Source organism: Mixophyes fleayi, chromosome 3 (assembly GCF_038048845.1).
Source record: "Mixophyes fleayi isolate aMixFle1 chromosome 3, aMixFle1.hap1, whole genome shotgun sequence".
NCBI lineage: Eukaryota > Metazoa > Chordata > Amphibia > Anura > Limnodynastidae > Mixophyes > Mixophyes fleayi.
The window spans coordinates 263,677,675-263,705,067 of NC_134404.1; the positions used below are offsets into that span (position 1 = coordinate 263,677,675).

A 27,393-nucleotide genomic window follows, 5' to 3' on the forward strand; every position below is an offset into this window, starting at 1 on the left:
TCACTGCTGGCTTAAAAGCATGTGGGTTGAATCAAGCATTTTGAAAGATTAGGATGTACTGCCTTTATTATAAAATGCCCAAAGTCACAGAAGCCAGGCTGTCAGTGGGTCTCTAGGTGCTGTATACAGTATGACAAGGTCTGTTCAGGTTCAGAAGGCTGAAATCGGACTTATAATGTGGCTGCGAGATTACATCTAGACCACAGCCTGTACACTGGCATGAGTTGGTCTCCCTCTCACCTCACTTCTTTGGAAGGAGTGCACCGTGGCCAGAGTGTGTTCAATCCAAGTAAGGCTGGGCTGGGGAAAATCTATCAGCTCCTCAAAACTTCAGAGTGCTCTCCAATTATAATGTAGGTTTAAATGAAAGAAGAGAAGCTAGGATGTGCAGGAACCTTTTAAGTAGGGCTGCTAGATTGATGTTTGGTCCTAGGCTATTGTTAGAAGGGGGGCGAAGGCTGACTGGTGGGATTTGGGCCCCAAACCGTTTTTTCGCTGATTCTCCTTCTCTTGGTGCCGCTGCCGGCAGGGTGAAGAGAGGGTTTTTTTTTGTAAATTTGGGCTGGAGGAAGACCCTGGATTCAGTCAGATTGTGTTCTGTATGGCTGTGAAGCTAATTTGAGTTTACCATGTCTGCATGTTCTGATAAGTGTTGCCATGTTGGCAATACATCTAAATTACTGCTGCTTTGCTAATGTTGTCATTTAATGATCATTTATGTAGAAGTAAATGTTGTAAACTGCCATCAGTATGTATCAATATGTATAAATAAATGGACAGTGCATTCATTACCATAATATGGCTATAATTAGTATTCATTTTTTATACATGTCAAGCAAATGAGGACTACAACCTTTTGTCTGTGACCATTTTTGCAGTTTGATGTTTGTGAGTTTATTGTACAATTTATATCCCATTATTTGGTGTTAACCTGCTCCCTTCACCTTCCACAGTTTGTGGTGTTTCATGCATAAGTAAAATTTCCTATTGATTTGGCTGCATGCTCATATTGGTTTCATCCACAAGATTGTTGTCTTCACTGTGTATAGGTTATGTGTAAATTTTAATGTTACATGTCAGCGGCTATTCAGCTCTGTTCTCCTATAGGTTCATTTGAATTATGACAATGAGGTTTGTTTCTTTCCACTACCATTTTCTTGTTATCTATTTCAGCATGTCCCTTTTAAATCACAGTTGTGACCCAAACTGTGTGATAGTGTTTGAAGGAATACGCATGCACCTCCGCGCAGTCAAGGAAATACCAAAGGGTGAAGAGGTATGATAATTATCTTGTCTTCCCTCCTGTCACAGACACCTGGAACTGCCTGAGTCCACCCATTTACATTCCACAGTGCTGCCTCATCTCCACATACTAGTTAAACCATCAATCACTGTTCATATCTCACATAGGAAAGATAATGCTTGGAAATGTTTTTACCTGTTGCTGTGCTACCTGTGTAATTTCTAATTCTGAATCAACCCTATTTGTGATAAATGTCTGTGTTTTGTATTCCCCATATTTGGAATCCAGACAGTTGTTCATATTTCATCTTATTTTAAACATATGAAGAAACACTTACAGTATAAGGCCAACAGCAGTGTTCACTAATCATTCCAAGAATATTTTTTTGTGTGCTGCAGCTGCTTTTTCTGCAGTAAATCTTCCAGTCTATGGGAAGCAAGAACATTAAAAACAATGTTTTATGAATTGCGATTTTTGCCGAATCATCTGTCTTTCACTTTTTTTGTAATGTTATTGCTTCTAAAATAGATCTGTAGTTTAAAAGATAGTTGCACAATCAAAAATATAGCTCTTTATTGACCAGCCTGGATGTTAAAGTAAAATGTATGTATAATATAGCAAGAATAACATGAGTATTAAATATATGTCATACTTGCCAACTCTCCCGGAATGTATTCATTTTTTATACATGTCATGCAAATGAGGACCACAACCTTTTAACTGTGACCATTTTTGCAGTTTGATGTTTGTGAGTTTATTGTACAATTTATATCCCATTATTTGGTGTTAACCTGCTCCCGTCACCTTCCACAGTTTGTGGTGTTTCATGCATCAGTAAAATTTCCTACTGATTTGGCTGCATGCTCATATTGGTTTCATCCACAAGATTGTTGTCTTCACTGTGTATAGGTTATGTGTAAATTTTAATGTTACATGTCAGCGGCCAACTCTCCCGGAATGTCCGGGAGACTCCCGCATTTTGCGAGAGTCTCCCGGACTCCCGGGTGAGTTTGGCAATCTCCCGAATTCTGCCCACTTCACTAGGAAGTGCCCCACTTCCTAGTGAAGTGGGCAGAATTAGATCCCAAACGCCGTGATTCCCGGTGAATTGTGGCGTTTGGCCCCGCCCCCGCTGTCAAATGACGCGTGTGCGTCATGCCGTCACAGGGGGCGGGGCCGAAATGACGCAATTTTGGCCGCCCCCCTCACGCCCACCTCCACTGGCAGGCTCCCGGAAGAGAGCTGAAGAAAGTAGGTAAGTATGATATGTGTCCAGGTTCACAAAAACAATAAAAAAGATTGTCATAGTGTAGGGCTGCCTGGTGTAAACTTCTGCATAAACGTACGGTTTGAAAACTATATATTGAAGTTTTGTGCTTCTGGACATCCGCTATAAATGACAGTGTGTAATATAACATAGTGATTTAATTATGGAGAGGGAAGTGGGGAAAAAACCTAAATAACAGTGGGAGAAAAACTTTGGAACTGCTCATTGGCAGAACTACCACCACTGCAGGGGGGCCCAGCCACTAAGAGAGTTGGAGGTGAGGGGTTCTCGGCCAAGCCGGGCCCATTTACCCCCTCCCCCATCCTAGGCCAGCACTCTGCTTTTCTGTTGGGGCTTTACTGCACATACGTCAGACCTGCACGCACTCAAAAAAGACTGCTCATTTGTGTCCTTAACCATACATAGCTTAGGGTCATCGGACATTATGTGCGCCTTACTTGAAAAGTGTTTTGGGATTAAATTTGCTATATTTTGCTGTTTAATTTTCAACTTAAGTCTTTGTTAACCTAATTTTGTTTTTTTACCTGTTTTTCTACATTCCTTGTATTTCTATAATTCATTTTCAGCACCTCTTAGTTTTAATAATTCAAATGCTCTCCTGTTTTACTTTTTACCTTAAATACTTTCTCATCTAAGCACATTGGTTGCATTTTATCCCTTGACTGACTCACTGTGTGACAGGCATTGATCACACTGTTCATTCATATGAATCATAGATTTTGCATATATTGTTATTCAAGCTGAGAATGCAACAATGTGACATCATTCTGCCCTTTCATATATAGCCTAAATTGACACGTTGGCTCATACTGGTCCATGGCATAAAATGTTACTTTAAAAGTCTCAATCTACAACCAAGTACCCCAGGGCTAGATGGAGTCTAACGTTTGAACATTAAGAATAAAGAGGTTTAAAAAGACTAGTGACGTAATGGGAAAGAGGTAGGCTGCAGATTATAATTGTTTCTGGACGTGTCTACACTTAGTACTTCTTTGAGCATCACCATAGTTGATGAAAGTTTGTTTTTATCTAAAAAAAAATACAATTTAGCAAAATACACTTGCCTAATAGTAAACTTTGATAGTGGATTTGCTGGGTTTGCCCTAATTGATGGAGAATGCAGACCATGTCTACACAATTTCCCTCCAGCAAGGCCAATCAGGGCCCATGTAGTTAACAAGCTGCAGGAAAGTGTGCTAGCGATCATCAGATTTGCTCGCCTATGATAACACATTTTATAGCACCTCCTCACCACTGTATTCCCACAAGTAAAATCTAAATAAGTGAATAAATAAACTGCACATAGGTTTTATTGATTCCACAATGTTATGTTGAATACACAATTAACGATGAAAAAGGAAGCAATACTAAATAAGATAAATAAGATAAATTAAGTATTCACTAATGGAATACATTTAAGACGTGTTTGACTAGGGTCTTAGCAGATTATTGTACTTATTCTTCCAGCTCTGCTCATCCAGAATGTCCTCAATGTCCACAATTTAATGTGGGCGGGGTTAAAACAACATGTAACCAATCAGATCATTGGAATGCTCATCATCAAGAGATGACGGGGACTTGTCTTCTCGTGTAATTTTTATAGTGTGGACTGGTCTGCATGTGACAGCTTCAGTGTGATAATATGTGGAAGGGAATAGAAACAACCAGAAGTTGTAGGCAGAAATGCAATCAAATGAAATGAACCAATATTGTGAAGATTCTCAGCCTAAGAAACATTCATACACAGAAAAATATTAAATGATACTATATACATTTTCTTACCATAGTTCACATGACTAATACACATCAATAAATTTAAATAGTACAATATTAATATATTCTCTAAAATAACATTTATGACTTGTACATATTGTTGAATATATTTTTTCCACTCCATTCTGAATGCTCATGCGGTGACATACACCAGTGAGAGGGAAGCACAATTTTATTTTGACATGAAAAGCAATTCAGAGCTCTTCTTACGTTTATAAGGACACATATAGGTGTCGATCTCTAAAAAGACAGAAAACGTTGGCTTTCTTCTAGATCTATCAACAATACAAACAAGATGGAGCTTTTGTTTTGAACATGTTCATTAATGCAACCAAGTTAAAAGTCCTGAGTACCAACACATTTTTTTAAAAACTATTTGTTACATATACTTTTTTTTAACAAAGAAAAAAAAGATAATAATAAATTACAAACACAAACTATTAGATAATAGGGGGGCCTAATGATATGTATAGCATTCGATTTTTAAGTACAAACCTCAAAGCTCCAGCATTTCACTGCACTGTATAACTGCACATTCAGTAAATCCAGAGTCTGGAATAAAAAATATGCTTTAATTAGCAGCAGCAACAAAGACCATGAGATTAACACAAATATCAATTCTAACACCACATGGGATTGTTTCTTGTGTCCTTACCTCCCTTACAATGAAGCAGGTTGCTTAGTCCACATTTGCACGATCCTTATGCAGGCCGGGGTGATGCATTGCAGATGTACAAACATTCAAGGATACAGTAACTAAAAGGTAACACTCCCCTATCATCTACACAGAGAAGTAGATTTTGTTTTAATAAGAATGCAGTCTATGAATTCACTTGGTACCTGTGACATCTTTAAGATAATAATGATCTGTACTCAATCTGTATTTTTACTGAATTACATAGATTTTGGTGCTATGCTTGTATAATAACATTGTGAGAGCTTAGAAACCAATAAATCTCAAAATTGTAATTTTGCTATGGATTAAAATAGATCAGATACCAAGATTAAAATTAGGGATGTGCACCGGCGACTTTTGGTGTCTCGTGTTTTGTGTTTTGGATTCGGATTTTCGTGATGTTTTAGGTTCAGATTTGTTTCGCAAAACACCTGCCGAAAGGTTTTGGTTCGGATTTAAGGTTTTGGATTCGGATTTTTTTTGAAAAAAGCATAAAAAGTTAAAAAATCAAGTTTTTGGGCTTATTTTCACTCCTACGCTATTATTAACCTCAATAACATTCAATAACAATCATTTCCACTAATTTACAGTGTATTCTGAACACCTCACAATATTGTTATTAGTCCAAAACGTTGCAACAAGGTATCTTTCTGGACTGCGTAGTGGAGTGGTCCCCACAATATAATAAGAAAACCATCAACTGGTCTTAATCGCACCAAAAAATGTACCTGGACTGCGTAGAGGAGTGGGTCACCACAATATAAATTAAAAACCCTGAACTTGTATGATTCGCACCAATAAATGTATCTGAACTGCGTAGAGGAGTGGTCACCACAATATAATAAGAAAACCATCAACTGGTATGAATCGCACCAAAAAATGTACCTGGACTGCGTAGAGGAGTGGTCACCACAATATAATTTAAAAACCCTGAACTTGTATGAATCGCACCAAAAAATGTACCTGGACTGCGTAGAGGAGTGGGTCACCACAATATAATTTAAAAACCCTGAACTTGTATGATTCGCACCAATAAATGTATCTGGACTGCGTAGAGGAGTGGTCACCACAATATAATTAATAAAAAACAGTCCACGGATCTGAATTCCTCAAAAAAAAATTCTGGACTGCGTAGTTGGGTGGCCCCGGTACTAAATTTGATACCAGGGCCACAATATAATAAATACACCCTCAACTGGTCAGAATTCCACCAAACAAGTATCTGGACTGCGTAGTGGGGTGGCCCCGGTACTAAATTTGATACCAGGGCCACAATATAATAAATACACCCTCAACTGGTCAGAATTCCACCAAACAAGTATCTGGACTGCGTAGTGCGGTGGCCCCGGTACTAAATTTGGTACCGGGGCCACAATACCTCCTCCAAGTTCCAAGTGTAGTGTTTATAACATATTAACACTACACTAATTCTAGCACGTCAATACCTCTTGTTTTAAATAATGACAGGGGATTTAACTTTTGATTTAATTTTTTGAATTTGTTGACATTTTCTTTTACTTTTTGAACATGGCAAACGACTGTTGAATGGTCACATAATGCCAAAAAAATAGTTGCAAGATGGAATTGTCCTTGGGCCCTCCCACCCACCCTTATGTTGTTGAAATAGGACTTGCACATTATAACAAACCAATAATTTCAGCGACAGGGCCTACCAAACAACTGTGGCTGAAATGATTGGTTTGTTTGGGCCCCCACACCAAAAAAACAATTCATCTCTCCCTGTACAAACTAAACAGGCTCTACTGAGGAAAGATGTCGTCCTCATCCTCAACCTCTGATTCCTCTCCCCCTACAGTGTGTACTTCCTCCTCCTCACACATTATCAATTCGTCCCCGCTGGACTCCACAACCACAGGTCCCTCTGTACTATCTGGAGGGCAGTGCTGTACTTCATTGAGGAATTGATTATTCATTTTTATAAACATCATTTTTTCAACGTTGTGAGGAAGCAACCTCGTTCGCCGCTCACTGACCAGGTTCCCCGCTGCACTAAAAACTCTTTCCGAGTACACACTGGAGGGGGGACAACTCAGGTAAAATAGAGCCAGTTTGTACAGGGGCTTCCAAACTGCCTTTTTTTCCTGCCAGTAACAATATGGACTGTCTGACATGTCTATTTGGATGGTGTCAGCAAAATAATCCTCCACCATTTTTTCAATTGTGACAGCATCCAATGCAGCGACAGTAGACATGTCTGCAATGGTTGGCAGGTCCTTTAGTCCGGACTAGATGTTATCAGCATCCCCGCCAGCGGCTCTTTTAGGAAAACTGAGCTTTTTCCTCGCAGCCATAGATGTGGAAGAAAAATGAGGGTGGAGCTGTTGGCATGTCACGGTCCTCTTCAGAGGACAATCTTCTGACCAGAAGGTCTTTGCACCGCTGTAGACTTGTGTCCACCGGAAACAGAGACACAACATACGCTTTAAACCGAGGATCGAGCACGGTGGCCAGAATGTATTCCTCTGACTTTAAAAGAGTGACCACCCTCGGATCCTGGCAAAGCGTACAAAGGGCTACATCCACAAGAGCTACATGCTTGGTGTAATCGCAATGGTTTACCAGCTCCTCCCTCACTTTCTCCAGCTGCTTCTGCAACAGCTTGATCAGGGGAATCATCTGACTCAAGCTGGCAGTGTCGGAACTGACTTCTCGTGTGGCAAGTTCAAACGACTGGAGAACCTTGCACAACACGGAAATCAGTCTCCACTGCGCTTGATTTAGGCGCATCCCCACTCCTTTGCCTATGTCGTAGGTGGCTGTGTAGGCCTGAATGGCCTTTTGCTGCTCCTCCATCCTCTGCAGCATATAGAGGGTGGAGTTCCAGCGTGTCACAACCTCTTGTTTGAGGTGATGGCAGGGCAGGTTCATGCTTTTTTGATGTGCCTCTAGTCTGTGGTAGGCACTGGCTGAATGCCGAAAGTGTCCAGCAATTTTGCGTGCCACCGCAAGCATCTCCTGCACACCCCTGTCACTCTTGAGGTAATGCTGCACCACCAAATTAATGGTGTGGGCAAAACATGGGACATGCTGGAAATTGCCCATATTTAATGCCCGCACAATGTTACTGGCATTGTCTGACACCACAAATCCCCATGAGAGTCTAAGTGGGGTAAGCCACTCGGAGATAATTTCCCTCCGTTTCTCTAATATGTTTTCAGCGTTGTGCCTCTTATTAAAGCCTGTAATACACAATGTTGCCTGCCTTTGCACGAGCAGCCATTTTGTAGATGCTGCTACTGATGCAGCTGTTGCTGTTGCTGCGGAAGGGGATGCATCTACCCAGTGGGCTGTCACAGTCATATAGTCCTTCGTTTGCCCAGAACCACTTGTCCACATGTCCGTGGTTAAGTGGACAGTGGGTACAACCGCATTTTTTAGAGCACTGAGGACACTTGATCGTACTTCTCTGTACATTTTTGGTATCCCCTGCCTAGTGAAGTGGAATCTCGACGGGATTTGGTACCGGGGACACAATACCTCCTTCAACCCTCTAAATCCCACTCCACTGATGGCGGACACCGGGCGCACGTCTAACACCAACATTGCAGTTACAGCCGCAGTTATACGCTTTGCAATAGGGTGACTACTATCGTATTTTGTGGTCATGGCAAATGACTGTTGGACGGTCAATTGTTTTGTGAAAGACTTAGCGGTCTTACGACTTCCCCTCTGGGAAGATGACCGACTAACAGCAGCAACAGCAGCAGTGGCAGTAGTAGGCGTACCGCTGCAGGATTCCTCGGATGAATCCCGTATTGGAGAGGACTCAGTCTGGCTGCTGACTTGGGCTGCAGGACGGAATCTGATGGAGATCGTGGAGGAAGTTGACGAGGAGGGTGTTGCTGGTGTGTATCCAACTGGACCACGGGATTTAGGTGTCCCTGTACCGATGACGGTCCTAGCCCCAGTTCCTGAACTAACCACTGAACTATGAAGGTTATTCAGGTGACGTATAAGGGAGGATGTCCCTAGGTGGGCAAGATCCTTACCCCTGCTTATTTGAGCTTTACATAAGCTACATATGGCCATACATTGGTTGTCCGGATTTGGATAAAAATAACTCCAGACCGAAGAGGTGCATTTTTTGGTCTTCTGACCAGGCATGACGATGGGCTTTTTCATCCCATGGACATCAGCTGTTTCCCCCCCTGGTGCCTCATTTTCAATAACCACATCACCATACTCATCATCAAGTTCCTCCACAGTGCCAGCTACATCATCAATAGCCTCCTCCCGAGCCACCTCTTCCCGTACAGTGATGGGAAGGTCAGGCTTGACAACCACCAACACCCTTGGACTCGCCTTAGGGATTTGTGATAATTTCTCTTTAGAAGGCAGAGTTGTTTGCTGTTTTGTTGCTGACAGCATAACTCTCTTCAATTTTTTGTAGGGGGGGGGAGGAGGAGGAGGGCTAAGATCCTTGGGTGAAGATGGACCACTAGTCATGAACACGGGCCAGGGCCTAAGCCGTTCCTTGCCACTACGTGTCGTAAATGGCATATTGGCAACTTTACGTTTCTCCTCAGATGATTTTAAGTTTCTCTTTTTGCTATTTTTTGAGAACTTGGGCTTTTTGGATTTTACATGCCCTGTACTAGGAGATTGGGCATCGGGCTTGGAAGACGACGTTGATGGCATTTCATCGTCTATGTCATGACTAGTGGCAGCAGCTTCAGCATTAGGAGGAAGTGGGTCTGGATCTTTCCCTACTTTATCCTCCAAATTTTTGCTCTCCATTATATGTAGCACAAGATACTGCAGAATGTGTGAACATGGTAATATTGCAGTACCAATGGGCTTATACTGTAGGATTGATTTTGCAAATTTTGTTGTAATTAAATTTTTTTACAATTATTTTTTTGTATTTATTTTTATAACTTTTTTTACATTTTTTAAACACTTGGAAATAATGGGGAAATAACTATGCCCTTAGAAGCACAGAGCACAGGACACAGGACCACTGGACTGAACAGGACACAGCACACAGGACCCAGCAGCACCACTGAACTCAAAATTGACAGAGCACAGCACACAGCACCACTGGACTGATACTGCAGAACACAGCACAGCACAGCACAGCACAGCACAGCACAGAACTAAACAGCACAGCACGAGATCTACCAGGACAGAGGACCACCTAACACACCCTCCCTCTACCCTGATCAATGCCCGAGTGAAGATGGCGGCGACTAGCGGGGAATTTATAGGATCCGAGTATCGCAAGATCCGACAGCGGGATTATGACTCAGAGCCTCGGTTTCAGGTTTTCATTTGGCGCCAATAGCCGGATCTGTTTCGTATCCGACTCGGATCGGCAACGTTCGGGTGGGCTCGGATTCAGGAAATCTGAGTGCGCTCATCTCTAATTAAAATCATGAAATACTAGCACAAAGAAAGAATGATACACTCACAAACTATGTATAAGAAAATGATTTACTAAGGAATATCACAATTAAAACTACTTGACTTCCATAAGTTGTTAGACAGACACATAATTCCTCGGATTCAGTGCATGGAGCTCCCATATACAATGAGCAGCCCTCAATTGAATCAGGCGTCAAATACTTTAATGGAGGGTATCTGGCACAGCCTTCATATCTCACCAGCGAGATCTAAAGAAGGTCTGAACAATGTCATCCTTCTATATAATACTTTTCCTTACATTAAATTGAATAAGGATGCAACAGGGACAGGAGATGAAAGTATTATTCTATATATAGCATCAACGCTTGCAAAGTAAGTAAGCAATTACTTTAATATATTGCTTATAAACAAACATTTCAAAGTATACTTAAAAATATACAAATACATATCTCTGTCTGTTCTAACAACATTACTTGGATTTGTTAAATAACCATTGTCTGCCTGTTACTTAAAGAAATGAGTTTACAAGACCACAGCACCAGTTTTGGAAAAAACATGGCCATAAAAGATAAGTAAATAATGAGAAAAATAGCAGAAACAGAGAATATGTTCCTAAACAGACACACAAAACCAATAACAGACTCCATTTTATTTGGTAGTAAAAATAAAATGACTACATCCTATATGATGCATGATGTTAAAATATGTTGTAAAGTGCTACCCTGACATGTTATTGCAGTGCTGTTAATAAAAGCTGATTACAGAAGTCACATCACACATCTTTAGGATGCTGTGCTAATGTGATTTGCTACAGGACAAAAACTGAGATTTGAAAGCTTAAGTTAGTTAAGATGCCCCTGTGTCAATAAAACAATGCAGAAAGTACAAGGCCAGTCAACAAGCCTGCTACTCTTAAGCTGGGAACACATCTACACGATTTACATGTGTGATCTGTGCTCCTCATCTCATTACCATCAGCTGAAAAGATTGTGACTCTGTAAACTCTAAAGAGTTTTGCCTATTCTACTGGTCATGAGTCCATACACACTTCAGAATTTGGCCGACATCGTTCCATTGTCCATAGTGATTTTTAGTCCGTTTATAAAATCAAAATAAACGATATGATGTGATTTGGTACCAGAGGTGGAACTAGCGAGCTGTGGGCCCCGATGCAGGTAGACGGTGAGGAGGGAACCTGGGCCCCTGACCCTCTGCAAGTGCATGCAGTGGACCCCATTTTCTCCATGGGCCCAGGTGCACGGCACCTGCCACACTAATGATAGTTTCACCATTGTTTGGTACGATAAAGCATGATTGTGGGAGAGTACACACTAATGCGATATTGGACCTAACAGACTTTAGCATGTGATTGGTGCGATAATTGTTCAAAAATCCTGTAGTGTGTACCCAACTTTACACTGCTTCCATTAAATTTCTCAAGATAGAGAAACAGCTCCTTGTACATGACAAGCAGCTAAAAATAGGTAGGAATAATGACTATGGTGTATGTATTTAGTTAAGTGTAAACACTTCAATTGTGTGTGTGTATGTATATTTGCATGTGTTTGTGTGTATATATTGTAACAAAAGGAGGCATTTAGCTGGCAATATGCAGGGAAGTAGAGTAAAACATTGGCACAGTTATGTACCTAGGTGGAGATTAAACCAGGTAAAAACATATGTGTAGTTTAAAATTGGTTTACTTACATGATTAAAAAGCTGCTTCCTCTCAGCAAACAGACAGGGTGGGTCTGATAGTCTAAACAGAGCCAGGGATGGGCGTTTCCTTTTAAAGAGAAGGTGGGTGTGTCACCTGTCCATCAAGCTAGGCCTGTGGAAGGAGTGTCAGGTATAAAACCCTGCTTGTTTCATTGTTCAGGGAGATCAACGCTGGGCTAGCTGGCTGATCTGGACAGAGAGCTGAACTATGTATAGTAAGCGTTGAGGGTCTCCATAATTGCTGTGCAAGTATACGGTGTCAAAACATTATTACCATCCTGACAATAAAGAACCATAAAAAGGAAGAAGTTGTACGCTTGTGCTTCTGCAGTAGCGGGCTCTTGCTACAAGTGGTGTCAGGAGTGGGATGCTCCGGGAAGCAAGTTTACGCTACCCAACCCGCGCAGACATCAATATGGAGGAAGTACTGAGAACCCTCGTGAATGTGGCCGCTGCGCAGCAACAACAGCAAGCTCAGATGCTACAAGTCGCTGAGGCACAGGTGGAAAACACAAGGCTCTTAAGAGAAGAGTTAAGCCAGGTGAGGCATGACAGAAATGAACCACCTGGTCCTGTTCTCCAGAAAATGTCACCAGCTGATGACGTAGAAGCATATCTGGTGTCTTTCGAGAGACTTGCAAAAAGGGCAAAATGGCCTCCTAAAGATTGGGCTGAGAGACTGGCGCCATATCTGACTGGTGAAGCTCAGCGAGCTTATATGGATCTAGATGAGGAACGGGCCTCTGATTATCTGTGTCTAAAGTCTGAGATATTGGCTCGCATTGGAGTTTCCGGGCCAGGCCGAGCCCAGCGCTATCACCAATGGCGCTATGATAAAGAAAAACCGGTCAGAGCGCAAGTGGCTGAGCTTTCTAAAATTTTAAAGAAATGGCTGCAGCCTGAGGAGAATTCGCCTTCTCGGATTATTGAAGTTCTGGCGATAGATCACTGCATCCGGGGGCTGAACCGCGATTTGCAAAGGTGGGCTCTGCAATCAGACCCACAAACTTATGAAGAGCTTGCCACCGTGGTAGAAAGGTTTTGTGCGCTACAGCAAATGACTAAAGAACCTGCATTTGTGCCAAATCCGCTGCCACGCCAAAAGCCAGGTTTGACAATCCTTGCCACAGGGCCCAATGGCAAAACTGCTACGGACAGAGGGCCAGGTGCAAAGCTGTCTAATCTAAAGTGTTTTAAATGTGGTGAGCAAGGCCACTTTAAGGCAGAGTGTCCTAAACTACAGGAACCCATGGACTGTTCTGTAGCACATATTGGACCTGCATTTCCAAGCTGTTTTGCCATGAGTCCCACATCAGGAAGTCCTTGTTTGTTCCAGGTGACTGTGCTAATCAACCAAAACCTTGTTCTGGCCTTGGTTGACTCGGGGAGTGAACTCTCATTGGTTTCCAGCTCTGCTTTACCCGAAACCATAACTTCTCGGTTGCCCAAAGTGAAAGTTCTTTGCGTACATGGCACAACAGAGGAGTATGAAAGAACAATACTACCAGTCACACTCAAAGACAAAACTGTTATGGTGGTAGCTGCCATAGCACCTAAACTCCCATATCCACTCATTTTGGGGCGAGACTTCCCACTGTTTAATGATGTCCTCGGTGAGTGGATCCGGCCAGACATGCCGGCAACTGATGCAATGGTCGGAAGCCCGGTCTTAAAGGAACCGCCTAAGAATCCACAACATCTGGACATCGATCTTTGGGAACCGCCAAACCGGAATGCCATCCTGGGAGTCACAGCAGGAGTTCCACAAAAGCATCCAACTGTTGGGAAACATAAACAGTCCAAACTAGCATTGGTCGGTGATGTCGCAGATGAGCCCACCCCGCCTGTAAGTGAGGATACGGACTGGTCCGCAATACCAATTTTGTTTCCTTTGCAGGACTTTGCTCGAGACCAACTTAATGATGCCACTTTGGAACATGCCTTTAAAAGTGTGACTGAGGTAAATGGGGTAGCGACAGCCGCCCAACCTGCAGAAGGTATACCATATTTTATAGTTAAAAATAATTTCCTGTATAGAGTTGCTAATGTACAGGGGGAAAAAGTAGAACAATTAATGGTTCCTCAGGTCCATGTAACCCTAGTGTTAAAAGCAGCACATACACATGTCTGTGGGGGACACCTAGGGGAGGATAAAACACGGGAACCAGTTCTGCTTAGGTTTTACTGGCCCGGTGTACACATGGCAGTGAAAAAGTATTGCCGGTCCTGTCCCATTTGTCAGAGAACCTGTCCCAAACCTATGTACAGGGCACCTCTCATTCCAATACCAATAGTACAAGTTCCCTTTGAACGGATAGCTATGGACCTTGTGGGGCCCCTGGAAAAATCCGCATGTGGGCACCAATATATACTAGTGGTGCTTGACTATGCAACCAGGTATCCAGAGGCAATTCCCCTACGAAACATAAAGTCCAGCACCATAGCTAAAGAACTTCTATTGATGTTTACACGCTTGGGAATACCCAAAGAAATTCTCACAGACCAGGGTAATCCATTCATGTCTAAACTAATGAAGGACATGGCCAGTTGCTAGGGGTTACGGCGCTTCAGACCTCTGTATACCATCCACAAACAGATGGCTTGGTGGAACGCTTTAACCGCCCATTAAATCACATGCTCAGGAAAGCAGTGGCTCATGAGAAAAAAAGATTGGGACACTCTTATTCCCTATTTGATGTTTGACATCCGTGAGGTACCTCAAGCTTCAACAGGGTTTAGTCCCTTTGAGTTATTGTTTGGGAGGCAGACCAGGGGTATCTTGGATATGTTAAAAGAAGGGTGGGAGCAGCAAGGTCCCAGGGAGCCAAATCTGGTACAATTTGTGTCCCAAATGTATGAGAGGCTAGGAAAGATAGGGCCCATTGTGCAGCAACATGTAAAAGAGGCTCAGGAACGACAGAAGAAAAGTTATGACAAAAGTGCTGTTGTTCGATCTTTCAAGCCTGGGGACAAGGTCCTAGTCCTGGTTCCTACCCAGGAAAGCAAACTTTTCGCCCATTGGCAGGGTCCATATGAAGTTCTAGTGGCTGTCGGTCCGGTCAATTACAGAGTCCACCAGTTAGGTAGGAGAAGGGAGGAGCAAATATATCATGTGAACCTCCTTAAACCCTGGCATGATGAGGAAACCTCTCCTCAGGTAGTGAGTACTGCCATTGAAAAGTCTGAAGTGCTCATAGAGCCAGCCTTGTCCATTCAGCAGAGACAACAAACTGAAGAAATGATTCGTCGGAACAGGGATGTCTTCTCTTCCATTCCTGGGCGCACTACCTTAATCGAATACGACATTGTCACTGCGCCAGGAATCATTGTCAAGCAGAAGCCATATCGTATTCCAGAAGCCAAACGGGTGGACGTGAGAAAGGAGGTCGAGAAGATGCTCCAGTTAGATGTAATTGAAGAGTCCACTAGTGAATGGAATAGTCCCATTGTGCTTGTCCCGAAACCCAATGGGACAATTAGGTTCTGCAATGACTTTAGGCGCCTAAACAGTATGTCGCAGTTTGATGCCTATCCGATGCCACGTGTGGATGAACTAGTGGAAAATCTTGCTGGTAGCAATTATTTAACAACCCTTGATCTAACAAAGGGTTATTGGCAAGTTCCCCTGACTTCCACGGGCAAGCCAAAGACTGCATTTTCCACCCCTGATGGTCTCTATCAATATAAAGTCCTACCCTTTGGGTTGCATGGGGCACCTGCCACCTTCCAAAGGGCTATGAATAAATGGCTACAACCTCACACAGCTTATGCAGCTGCTTACTTGGACGATATAGTGATTTATACCCCAGACTGGGGATCACATTTAGCCAAAGTTGAGGCGGTCTTAGCTTCATTACGGTCCGCAGGGTTAACAGCTAACCCAGAGAAATGTGCCATAGCCATGAGAGAAGCCAAATATTTGGGGTACATTGTTGGTCGAGGGCATGTAAAACCCCAGCTAGACAAAGTGGAGGCAGTCAAAAATTGGACAAGACCAGAGAAAAAGTCACAGTTAAGAACCTTTTTAGGCTTAGTAGGTTACTACAGGCGGTTTGTAAGCCACTTCGCCACTAGAGCTGCTCCACTTACGGACATGTTAAAAAAAAGTTGTCCAGATAGATTAACCTGGTCTGACTCTGCAGAAACCGCCTGGTCTGATCTTCGGTTAGCTCTTTGTTCCTCTCCAGTTCTACAAGTACCAGATTTTACCCGGAGGGTCTTCATCCAAACTGATGCTTCGGGTGTTGGCTTAGGTGCAGTCTTGTCACAGGAGAAGAATGGAGTAGAAAATCCTGTCCTGTACCTAAGTCGTAAGTTGCTTCCAAGGGAACAAAAATATGCCACTGTGGAGAAAGAATGTCTCGCCATAAAATGGGCTACAGAAGCTCTGCGCTATTATCTCCTAGGCAGAGAGTTCACCCTAATAACAGACCATACACCATTAAGATGGATGCAGAACAACCGGGAGGTAAATGCCAAGGTAACCCGCTGGTTCTTGGCACTACAACCTTTCAAGTTCTCACTTAGGCCTGGGATTCTACACAAAAATGCAGATGCGTTGTCACGAAAATATGCGCTCCTCGCGAAGTCCGCGTCCCCCCTACTTGGAGACGCTAGGGGGAGGGATATGTAACAAAAGAATGCATTTAGCTGGCAATATGCAGAGAAAGCAGGGAAGTAGAGTAAAACATTGGCACAGTTATGTACCTAAGTGGAGATTAAACCAGGTAAAAACATATGTGTAGTTTAAAATTGGTTTACTTACATGATTAAAAAGCTGCTTCCTCTCAGCAAACAGACATGGTGGGTCTGATAGTCTAAACAGAGCCAGGGATGGGCGTTTCCTTTTAAAGAGCGGAGTACAATAAGCTCAGTCAACATGTGGATGAGGGAAAAGCTAAGAAGCGCAGGTCTGGATCAGGTCGGCAACCCTTATATCCTGAGCTGGAAGACATCATTGGAGAATGGATTGCTGACAGGAGAGCAAAGGCGTTGGTTGTACGCAGGGCTGATATTCAAGCATTTGCCCTTGCAAAGGCACCACAGTTTGAAATGGTCCCAGAAGAATTCAAAGCATCACAACACTGGTTGGACGGTTTACTTCAGCGATATGGACTGTCTCTAAGAAGATCAACAACACTGTTTAAGCTGGAAGATGTTGAAGTTATTATACGTGCACTTGCATTCAAGTCCTTTGTTGATGGGATCGACTTTTCTAAATACCAAACCTGCAATATGATTGCTTATGGGCAGCACAGTGGCCTAGTGGTTAGCACGTCTGCCTCACAGCACTGGGGTCATGAGTTCGATTCCCGACCATGGCCTTATCTGTGTGGAGTTTGTATGTTCTCCCTGTGTTTGCGTGGGTTTCCTCCGGGTGCTCCGGTTTCCTCCCACACTCCAAAAACATACTGGTAGGTTAATTGGCTGCAATCAAAAATTGACCCTAGTCTCTGTCTGTCTCCCTCTCTGTCTGTCTTTGTGTGAGTGTGTGTATATATTAGGGAATTTAGACTGTAAGCTCCAATGGGGCAGGGACTGATGTGAATGAGTTCTCTGTACAGCGCTGCGGAATTAGTGGCGCTATATAAATAAATGATGATGATGATGATGATGATGATATGGATGAAACTGCAGTGTTTATAGGTCAAGGATCTCAAACGACAGTTAATCACAGGGGTGCCACGTCAATCTACATTCCCACCACTGGCTCTGAAAGTGCTCGCGTTACGTGTGTTTTGGCAATTCGTCTGGATCGAAAGAAAGCCACACCTCTAATCATCAGTAAGGGCAAGACAGATAAGATTGAACATGTTTCAGGCATTTACTTTCTTGAAACTGAAAAAGCCTGGTGCACACAAGCAGTTATAAGGAAGTGGCTGGATTTAATGCTGCCACTTGTTTTGCGAGGTGACCAAAGAGGTCTGATAGTCTGGGATTCAGCCTGCACTAACCGCGCTAAAGACATGAAGATCTTCCTTACAGAGAGAAGAATAGATCAAGTAATGATTCCCGCAGGAATGACTGCCTATCTCCAGACTTTTGATATTGCAATAAACAAGCCATTCAAGGACCATTTGCGCATGGAAGTCAATGACTACATTGAAAATAGAATGGAAAGAAACTTTGTGAAGCCCCGTCTGCAAGAGGTCGTGACTTGGGTGCAGAAGTCATGGGATAAAATTACTGACAGCTGTGTCGCCAATGCACTACGAGCAGGCTACCTGGACAAGACATGCTCATTTAAGGAGAGCTATATTGCTGGACATGACAGATTGGGTCCACTTCTTCTTCAGAAAATGGAGGCGCAAGAAATCCAGGCCGGAATTCGGGGTATGGACACTTATGATGATGTTGTTGAAGAAGATGACATGACCATTTTTGAATAAAGGTAGGATTTTTTGTTCATAATTACCTGTTTATTGAAATTGCTGTCAATGTTAATTAAAATAAGACCTACCCTGAAAAAGAGCCCTATACAATTTTTTTTACCTTCCAAAAAAATAAGACAGTGTCTTATTATCGGGGAGACACGGTAGTTGCTTCCTTAATATAATAGGTCCTATTCTGCATCACTGTACCTCCACCCTTATCTGTCTGTTTAATCATAATTTTGTTGTTATTCTGTAGATCCTTCAGTGTTTCGTTCCTAGTAAGGTTCTTTTTAGATGGGTTGTTATAATCAGAGATACATAGATTCTGTATCATTAATTCCTGGAATATATCGATATTGGTACTTTTTGATTCCAAAGGGTAAAATTTAGATGCTAATTTAAGCCATGATTTAGAATCATTCTCATAATTGGCCAGAATTGCTTGATCTTTTTTAGCGAAATGTCTTTTCAATGTAAGTTTCCTAGTAAATTTGTGGATATCAATATATAATTGGAATTTGTTAGGTTTCTTAATAGGTATAAAGGATAAGCCCTTGCTCAATATTGCCATTTCTGATTGGGATAGTGTATGGGTCATTCAACGGATCGCTGGTTCCTCTGGCTCAAGATCAAGAACTCTATCTGCTCTGCCGGCACCCGTGTTGCGCCGCGGCTGTCCACCATCCTAGCGATGTGCCTGCGCATGTGCAGACCTGGGGACTGGTAAAACCTTCTCCCTCTCCTCATTGGTTGATTAATTACCTCTCGCTATTTAAGACACCCTCTGTCTTACTACCCTTGCCTGTTCTTGGTCCTCATTCCTCTGAGGTAATCAAGGAGTCCAGTGTTCCCGGATCTTGTTAACTGCCTGCCGTGGAAGCCTCCTGCACGCCAGTGGTAATACCTGTCAGCCGCGGATATCTCCACACTACCTCGTATTATACCTGCTATCTGGACAAGTCTCTACTCCACGCCTGTAATACCTGTCAGCCACAGACCACTCCACGCTACCTTGTATTATACCTGCTACCTGGACAAGTCTCTACTCCACGCCAGTGGTAATACCTGTCAGCCACAGATCGCTCCATGCTACCTTGTATCACACCTGCAATCTGGACAAGTCTCTACTCCACGCCAGTGGTAATACCTGTCAGCCGCAGACTGCTCCACGCTACCTTGTATTATACCTGCTACCTGGACAAGTCTCTACGCCACGCCAGTGGTAATACCTGTCAGCCGCAGACCGCTCCACGCTACCTTGTATCATACCTGCAATCTGGACAAGTCTCTACTCCACGCCAGTGGTAACACCTGTCAGCCGCAGATTGCTCCACGCTACCTTATATCATACCTGCAATCTGGACAAGTCTCTACTCCACGCCAGTGGTAATTCCGGTCAGTCGCAGACCTCTCCTCCATCTTGTATTATACCTGCAATCTGGACAAGTCTCTACTCCACGCTAGTGGTAATACCCGTCAGCCGCAGACCACTCCACCACCTTGTATTGCATTTGCAGCCTGGATAAGTCTTTACTCCACGCTAGTGGTGTATCTATCTGCCACAGTTCATCCACATACTATTTGTTCTTGAACTACCTATCTCCATCTACTACTTGTCATTGCATTCCGTACCTGATGGTACGGTACAGCTCCTACTCTCCAGAGACTTTCCTAATCTTCTAGTGTTCCTCTTCCTACCCTGCTCAGGGAGGCCCCTGATCCCATCATGTATAGTTGTAATCCGTCAGTTTGCCATACTCTCCAGGGGGCCGCGACCTGCACAGTGGAAGCCGCTAAAACCCATACTTCCTTGCGGGAGTTCTTGGAGAAGACCAGCCACTGTGTTAGACTCCGCGCCTCTGGTGAGTAGAAGTCAACTTGGTAAATTCTGGGTTGAGACTCCTAGTGTCCGTGACAGTATGGCTAGAAAGGTTGAAGATGTCATTCCTTCTTAGTTTATTATCTGTTATTGCAGGCATCACCTTTTGTGTGATGTGGTTGCCCTCCCGTTTTTCCCGTCTTCTGAGTATCTTCGTTTTAACGGGGGAAGCTACCCTTATATTCTCTCTTAGTGAGTGTTTGCAGAGAATGATTTTCTCCCATGGTGTTAGGCCTGGGGATAAAAAATCATCACTGTCACTTATTTCAGTTTTCTCTAATATTGAAAATCTATTTGTAATGGGTGGTTCCAATCTTATTATTTCAAATGGTCTCAAAATGTGTCTGTTTAAGAGGCCTCGGACTTTTTTGGTCCCTAAAGGGGACAGTTTTCCAATCATTCAGTGGCTTATTCTCTCTATCTGGGATGTATTGTTGTTTGTATTGTTGTTTTATCATTCTCCTGTTCATAGTCTTTCTTGTCCCTGGCAAATTTCCTTTCCTTCACATTAATCACATAATTTTCTATTCTGTCTAGCTTTTTGTTTAATACTTGTTTGTTTGCTTTAAAATCCTCTTTGTCCTTGTGGTGTTCTAGCAATGTCTCCTTGTCCTGTAGTTCATTCTTTACTATATGAAACTACTGTCTTTTTTCATGAATGATCATTTTGTTCAAATTCTTTGAGCATTCATGCAAAATGCTATCCCATTCCTTAATACATTCCTTAATAAAGTTAGGGTTATGCAACCCAAATGTGGGGGATTTATTGATGCGCAGATCTCTTGGAATGCGATCAACCTTCTGGTATTGTTCCAGGCTCTTGATGTCCCACCAGATTTTTGTTTCTTTGAACAGCAACTTCTCTATTTCCCAAAATAAATTGTCATTATGATCAGGGGTATCTGGGTTCTCATTAAATATATTATATATTAAATATATATATATATATATATATATATATATATATATATATATATATATATATATATATATATTGTCCAGATCATGCCATCAGTTCTGTATAAATGATTCAGCTCAGTAATACATGACCTTTGATATATAGTCATGTCATTTGGTGGATTTACTTGCTCTTCAAGGGGATTTGAGTGTATTGTGCAAGCATGACTAATTAACCAAGTAAGAAAGGTGCTTGATAAATGCTGAGCTGTACAGTGAGAGAAATGCATGATAGAAAAGTTTGCCATGAGAAAACAGTGAAGATAGAAAGAGCTTGGAAAAGAAACCATGGGGTTAAGTGTAAGGAACGTGTAGAAGTTTAATGAGATGTATTGTACAGTTTTGTATAATTTCAGGGAAGTGCAGAACATTTTGTCTTGGAAACCTTGTTATTTTCAGAATAAATTACAGAAAGTTCAAATTAGTGACAAAAAGTTGATGCAGAGTTAAAAAAAAGTTTGATATATTTTTTTGTGCATTTTTTTTAACATAGATGTGCTGGAGCCATTCCATGATTTTTGTTGCACGGATACATATTATTTCTGAACATGATTTATTTCTCATGAAAGTAAACAACTGAAAATTTCTCTTTCTAATTGTTGTGTTGAGTTTGCTAATTCTTTACTTCCTGCACAATATATTAATTTACATTCAGTATTTTTTTATATTAGGTAATTCTAAATATCCATGTATGAGAACTGGTACAAATGAAAATGGTAAAGTTTTTCAGATTCTGAGGGCTCATGGGGTAAATGTATTGTGGTGCGATTTTTTCATCTCGTCGGAAATCAGCGAGATGACAGCTAAAATTTTAAGCGGCGCTGCCTTGTAAAGGGAAACTTCCCTTTACAAGGCAGCGCCGCTTTAAATTTTAGAATTTTAGCTGTCAATCGGCGAGATGAAAAAATCGCACCATAATACATTTACCCCATGTGTTAATATTACGCTATAATACACTAGTGTTGTTAATATATATATAAACACATATAAATAAAATAAGCATTGTGTTCTGATGTCATCACTTCCTTTAAATGTTGTATTTATAAGAATTAATGCCCTCCCTGTTTTAAAATAAGAAATAATGCCCCCCCTGTTTTAAATTATTATGATTAATAGAATTTGCCACATATTTCTGTGACCTATATATAAAAGCACTCAGCCTACAGCCTCATGCTGTTATATGGTCTAAGAACTACTTGGTGATTTTTAATAACAATAGAATTTACTGTAAGAAGTGCATTATCCAATATATGAGGAACCTATCCTTGTGTTCCTGCTGCCTCAGGCCTTGTTTCCCTTTATGATGGAGTACTTGTCCTGGATTGGAGCATTTTATATCCTTGTTCTCTTTTATGCATGCCTAGTTCCTGAATTTCGGAAGAGGCTTCCTCCCGGTGTTGGTGGAGGTGGAGCTTAATTACGCTATCCGTGAATTTCTGCATTTCTTAGCAGGGGGCGAAGCCATGGTGACGTGATAGTGTCACCACAGGCCCTTCCTGCACTGGTCACCTGACCTCCCCTCCCAGAGGCTATAATATCGAACCCTCCTCTATTTTAATATGCTTACACTATTCTGCAGTGCCGATCAACTGATTGTGTTGCCTTATTTTGTGATTGGGAATTATTCTGTCTGTCCTTCTGATACTGACCCAACTTTTTCTTGACCCTGATAGTTTGCTAGAGTTCTATGGGAGCACTCAATAAGTGCAAAGTACACAATACCGCAGAGAAGCTTTGAGTTCACACCCTGAAGGCTCTGTTGAAAATAATGTTCTGTCTGTATGCTTTTAACAGGTGTTGTATTTCAATGCCCGTGTATGAGCCTTAACTATATTTTAAAGCATAGTTTGGAAAATTAAATAAAACATTCTGTGGTCTATATTAACTTTTTGCATTGTAACAGTCTTCATGCTGTCTATGATTCTAAATAATAGCTGTCAGCAACTTCAGACCATCTGGTTGTGATACCTGGTTTCTTGTTTATTTTTTTAAATTAGCATATACTGACTCCAACAGAATTAAATTATTTCATCTAATTTAAATGTTATTGCAACAGGAGAAGAAAATAGTGTCTTAAGTGGTTTTCATTTGCATAGACAGAATGAAAATGTGTCTTATAATGCTGCTGTCTGGTTATGTGAATGCAGTTGAATACATCGTGGACCATTACTTTTTCTTGTCTGTGTTTATGGAGACATTTGAATTTGTAGTTTTTAGAGACAGGGGAAGCCATCTTTATTTTCTACAATACAACAATGCTGAATTATCTTTTTTACTTTATACAGAATCAAAATGAACATAACCTGAATTCTTATTAAGCTTTTAGGGTTTAAATGTATGTAACTAAATGAAGTTTTCAATTCCAAAGGGTAAATTTATCAAGCTGCGGGTTTGAAAAAGTGGAGATGTTGCCTATAGCAGCCAATCAGATTGTAGCTGTCATTTTGTAAAATGTACTAAATAAATGATAGTTAAAATCTGATTGATCCTTAGGGGAATCCAATGAAGGATCAGATAACATATTATATATAAAATAACTAAAAGAGTTCCTATTTGTTGTATTGAACACATTTTTAATGACAAATTTCTTTCTATTATCACTTATCTACACTCCATAATATTTTGACGATTAGAGGTTAATGTGTTAACATATATCTTTTAGAATGTACTAATAAAGCAATATGATTTTATTGAAGTAACAGCAACAATTTTTGGTCAATGGTTTAGGGCCCCCTAAGAGAATCCTTTACCTCTTTTTTTCTAATAAATGTAATTATGTTTTAACCTGGTGTTCCACCAAAGTGGGCTGAGTTGATTGTGTTTAATAGAGAGGGGCAAGCAAAGGAGGGTAATCCAATCCGTCTACTATTTACATCCAATCAAAGCACAGAAAAGTGCAGTGGCACTTTCTAGTGGTGAACAAGGGTACCTCAAAAGGTGGCAATTATGCCACCCTGTGTATTTGGCAAGGAGTCAATAACCATTAATAATAGCAATCATAAAATAATACTGCACAGAATATAAATATACTTCTAATTCATCTTATTTTAAAACAATTTTTATTTTATCTTCATGTCTTCTTTTTTATTTCATCTTCCTTCGTCATATTTTTTCTACTATTTTCCTTGTCTTTTCCATCACTCTGCATCAACCAATTAGAGTTCAGAGATGGGTCTATATATGATACTCCACTCTGAAAATCTCTAAAATCTGTGTCGTCCCAGAGTCATGAATAGGGGAGGTTGAGAAGATTTTTCTCCACAATTTATTAATTTGACAAGACTTCAAGACTAAGCATAGGACAAGAATCGAATAAGCCCTTTGGTGTATATTTAAGATTTCTATTTTTACTTAACTAACATTAAGCTCTCCAGCTTTATGATACTATAAGTCCCAGGATACCCTGCCACCCAAAGACTGTAGTACAACAAGAGATGGAGAGCCGCAAATCTACCCATCCCACCAAGGACATAAGGTTTATTATGCTGCCCCCAACTGGCAGCAGAGGGAGAAGGTAATCTCCCCCCATCCTCCTGGCACTTTGGCCCATCCACTACCTGCCATTGGAGGCTTGTGGCTTCTATTTAAACCCCATTCCCTACTACCTTCAGGGAACTTGGGTAAGGGCGCCCAGCATTTGTTTGCTCTAGCCCCCAATTCTAAGTGGATGGTTAGGTCCCCCATCTATTGGGAGTCTTGTAGGGAAAGATTACATTTTCAGTCTGTGCCACTAATTGGCCTGGCATCATAAATATGTTAGGGGGCGGGCAGTGTTTTAAATTACCATGGCCAGACACCACAATGATATTTTATTTTACTGTCTTCTATGTGTGTGCTCCACAGAAGCTCAAGTCACTTGCACAGTGATTTCAGGGTGACAATTATCACCTATACTTATTCCTAAAGTCACTGTATTGCCACTACAGTGTTTAACAGCTTCAGTGGATTTTGGGCAGAAGAAGGAGGATACTTCCTCTTCCTAACCTGCCATATTCCATGTATGTTGTTGTGACACAGTTACTGCAGGAAGGAGCTCCGGTGAATGCTGGGATGTTTCTATGAAAGGGCCTTTTAGTCATCACAGTTTGGGGAGGTAAATGGGTTTTTATTGCAATACAGTGATCCACTCTATCACAGGTCAGAAATAGAAAAAGTTGAGAAGGACACCATTGAATTGAATACAATCCCGCTCAAGGGCAACACACCTAAGGAGAGCACATCTTGATTTATGGAGTTTGGGGTTATTTCGTAACAATGGTACACAAGTGAAGTACTCTACTCCACAGTACTTACTATTCAATTAGCCAAATAGCGCAATCATGAAACATAATTATTATGCCATTATATCCCTGTATGTACAAGTGTGGCGTTAGTGATTAGTGGCATAATTGATGTGCTGAGTGACTGCCAACAGCAATTTTCATATAAAAAAACCCCAACATAATTTCTCCAGAAATAAAGATTTTTTTGGGAGTATCAGACAGGTCTGTTTTATTAAAGTAGCTCCATCAACCACTGCCCTTGCAGCCAAAAACAAACTACCGGCCAGTGCACATTCTAAAACAATATGCCTAATCCAGCAAACAAACGAATCAGTTAAATGTTCTTGGAGAAAATAAATGAACATATGTAATGCTTCAAATTTTCCTAATTGGGAGAAGATGTTTCTTATGTATTACATGTGTTTGATTTGCTGTAAACACAAAAAAAGTTTTCAGGAATGTAACCACATCAACTAAGCTGACACGGATGTTACAATAAAGTAATTAAGCACTGAACCCACTCAACATTCATGTATTACCTATTACATATTAAAGCATGTTCCTTTTTTAACATCAATAATTTTTATTGAATTGTAAGAAATTTATGGGATATAGAAAGCAAAAGAAGAGGAGAGGGGAGGGGACATACCAGGGGTAAGAACACCATAATATAGACTGATGTGCAAACACAGAGGAAGAAAAAAAGCAGACAACAATAGTAAGATGTCAGAGGTGTGATTGTACAGTTCGAAAGGCCTAATCCTGAGTAGATGGGGGGAGTCTACTGTAATTGCATGGGACTGGAGAATGGCAGGGATTAATGGGATTTCAAGGAGATCCATCTCCATCTGTGTAGTATACATGTCAGTTAAACCTAAACTGCTATTTTGTTAATAGGAAAATAGGATAACAGAAAGTAAATTATATTCTATGTAGCAAGTGCAACAACACATATCAATGTTGTGCTTACAATAATTGTCAGTCTTTACCTTAATGGAAGGTGCATTGATAGTTATTAAGTAACATGCTTTAACATGCCAAAGACAAACATGCCACATCCATCAGATTATCCCCTCACAACACAATAGTTTGAAGTTTGGCCTATGGATATAGGGCACGTGGAATTGTCTGTGTAGTGTGTCACTGTGAGTATGGCAAGTGTGTAATGTCTAGTTTACCTGGCCCTGAAAGTAAAATTTAGGGTGGATTTTGTGAATCTACTCCATGAGTATGTCTGGTTATCTGTTAAACTATTTTTGAAGCCCTAGTTTGTGCTAGGCTGCAGGGGTGATATAGAGTAGGGTGGGTTGCATTGGAGAGTAGTTATAATTATACTTCTTGCGCGGTAATAGGTTTTGTAGGGAAAGGTTGCAATTACATTCTTGCAATTCTTTGACCAGGAACTGCACATTATAAAGGAAGCCATAAGAAATTGGTGGTGAACGCTTGTTCTCAAATAACTTTTAGATATTTTGTAACAGTTTCATACACTTTATCATCCATGGACATGTCTTATATAGCACACCCAGAGGTGACATTACCATGGTGATTCTGCCTGGTGATACCTTGACAACAGTGTAGACAGTTACTATTAAATTGCACAAGAAAATTAGCTTGTTGTCTCCAAAGAGTAAAAAGGTTACTGCACTATATCTCAATGGCAGAAGGAAAATTGCATTAAACTTCTTGCACATAGATAATTCACAAAGACACAAACACAATATACAGTATAATATTACACCCAAACAGAGTAGTATTACCCTATCTCTAAGCAAGCTATACCTTACTTCAATGGAATAAATGTATTAGTGGTACACCTGAAGAACAGAGTCTTTCT

The 27,393-nt window shown here is 41.3% G+C and overlaps 1 protein-coding gene across 2 annotated transcripts in view; it reads left to right on the forward strand.

Moving 5' to 3' along the window:
* The window catches only part of SMYD3 (SET and MYND domain containing 3), a 636,859-nt gene that overhangs the window by 432,669 nt on the left and 176,797 nt on the right, over positions 1–27,393 (forward strand). For both annotated transcript variants that reach the window (XM_075203549.1, XM_075203551.1), the window contains exon 7: positions 1,174–1,276. In XM_075203549.1, the coding sequence (XP_075059650.1) occupies positions 1,174–1,276 (103 nt within the window). The remainder of the gene's footprint in view (positions 1–1,173; positions 1,277–27,393) is intronic.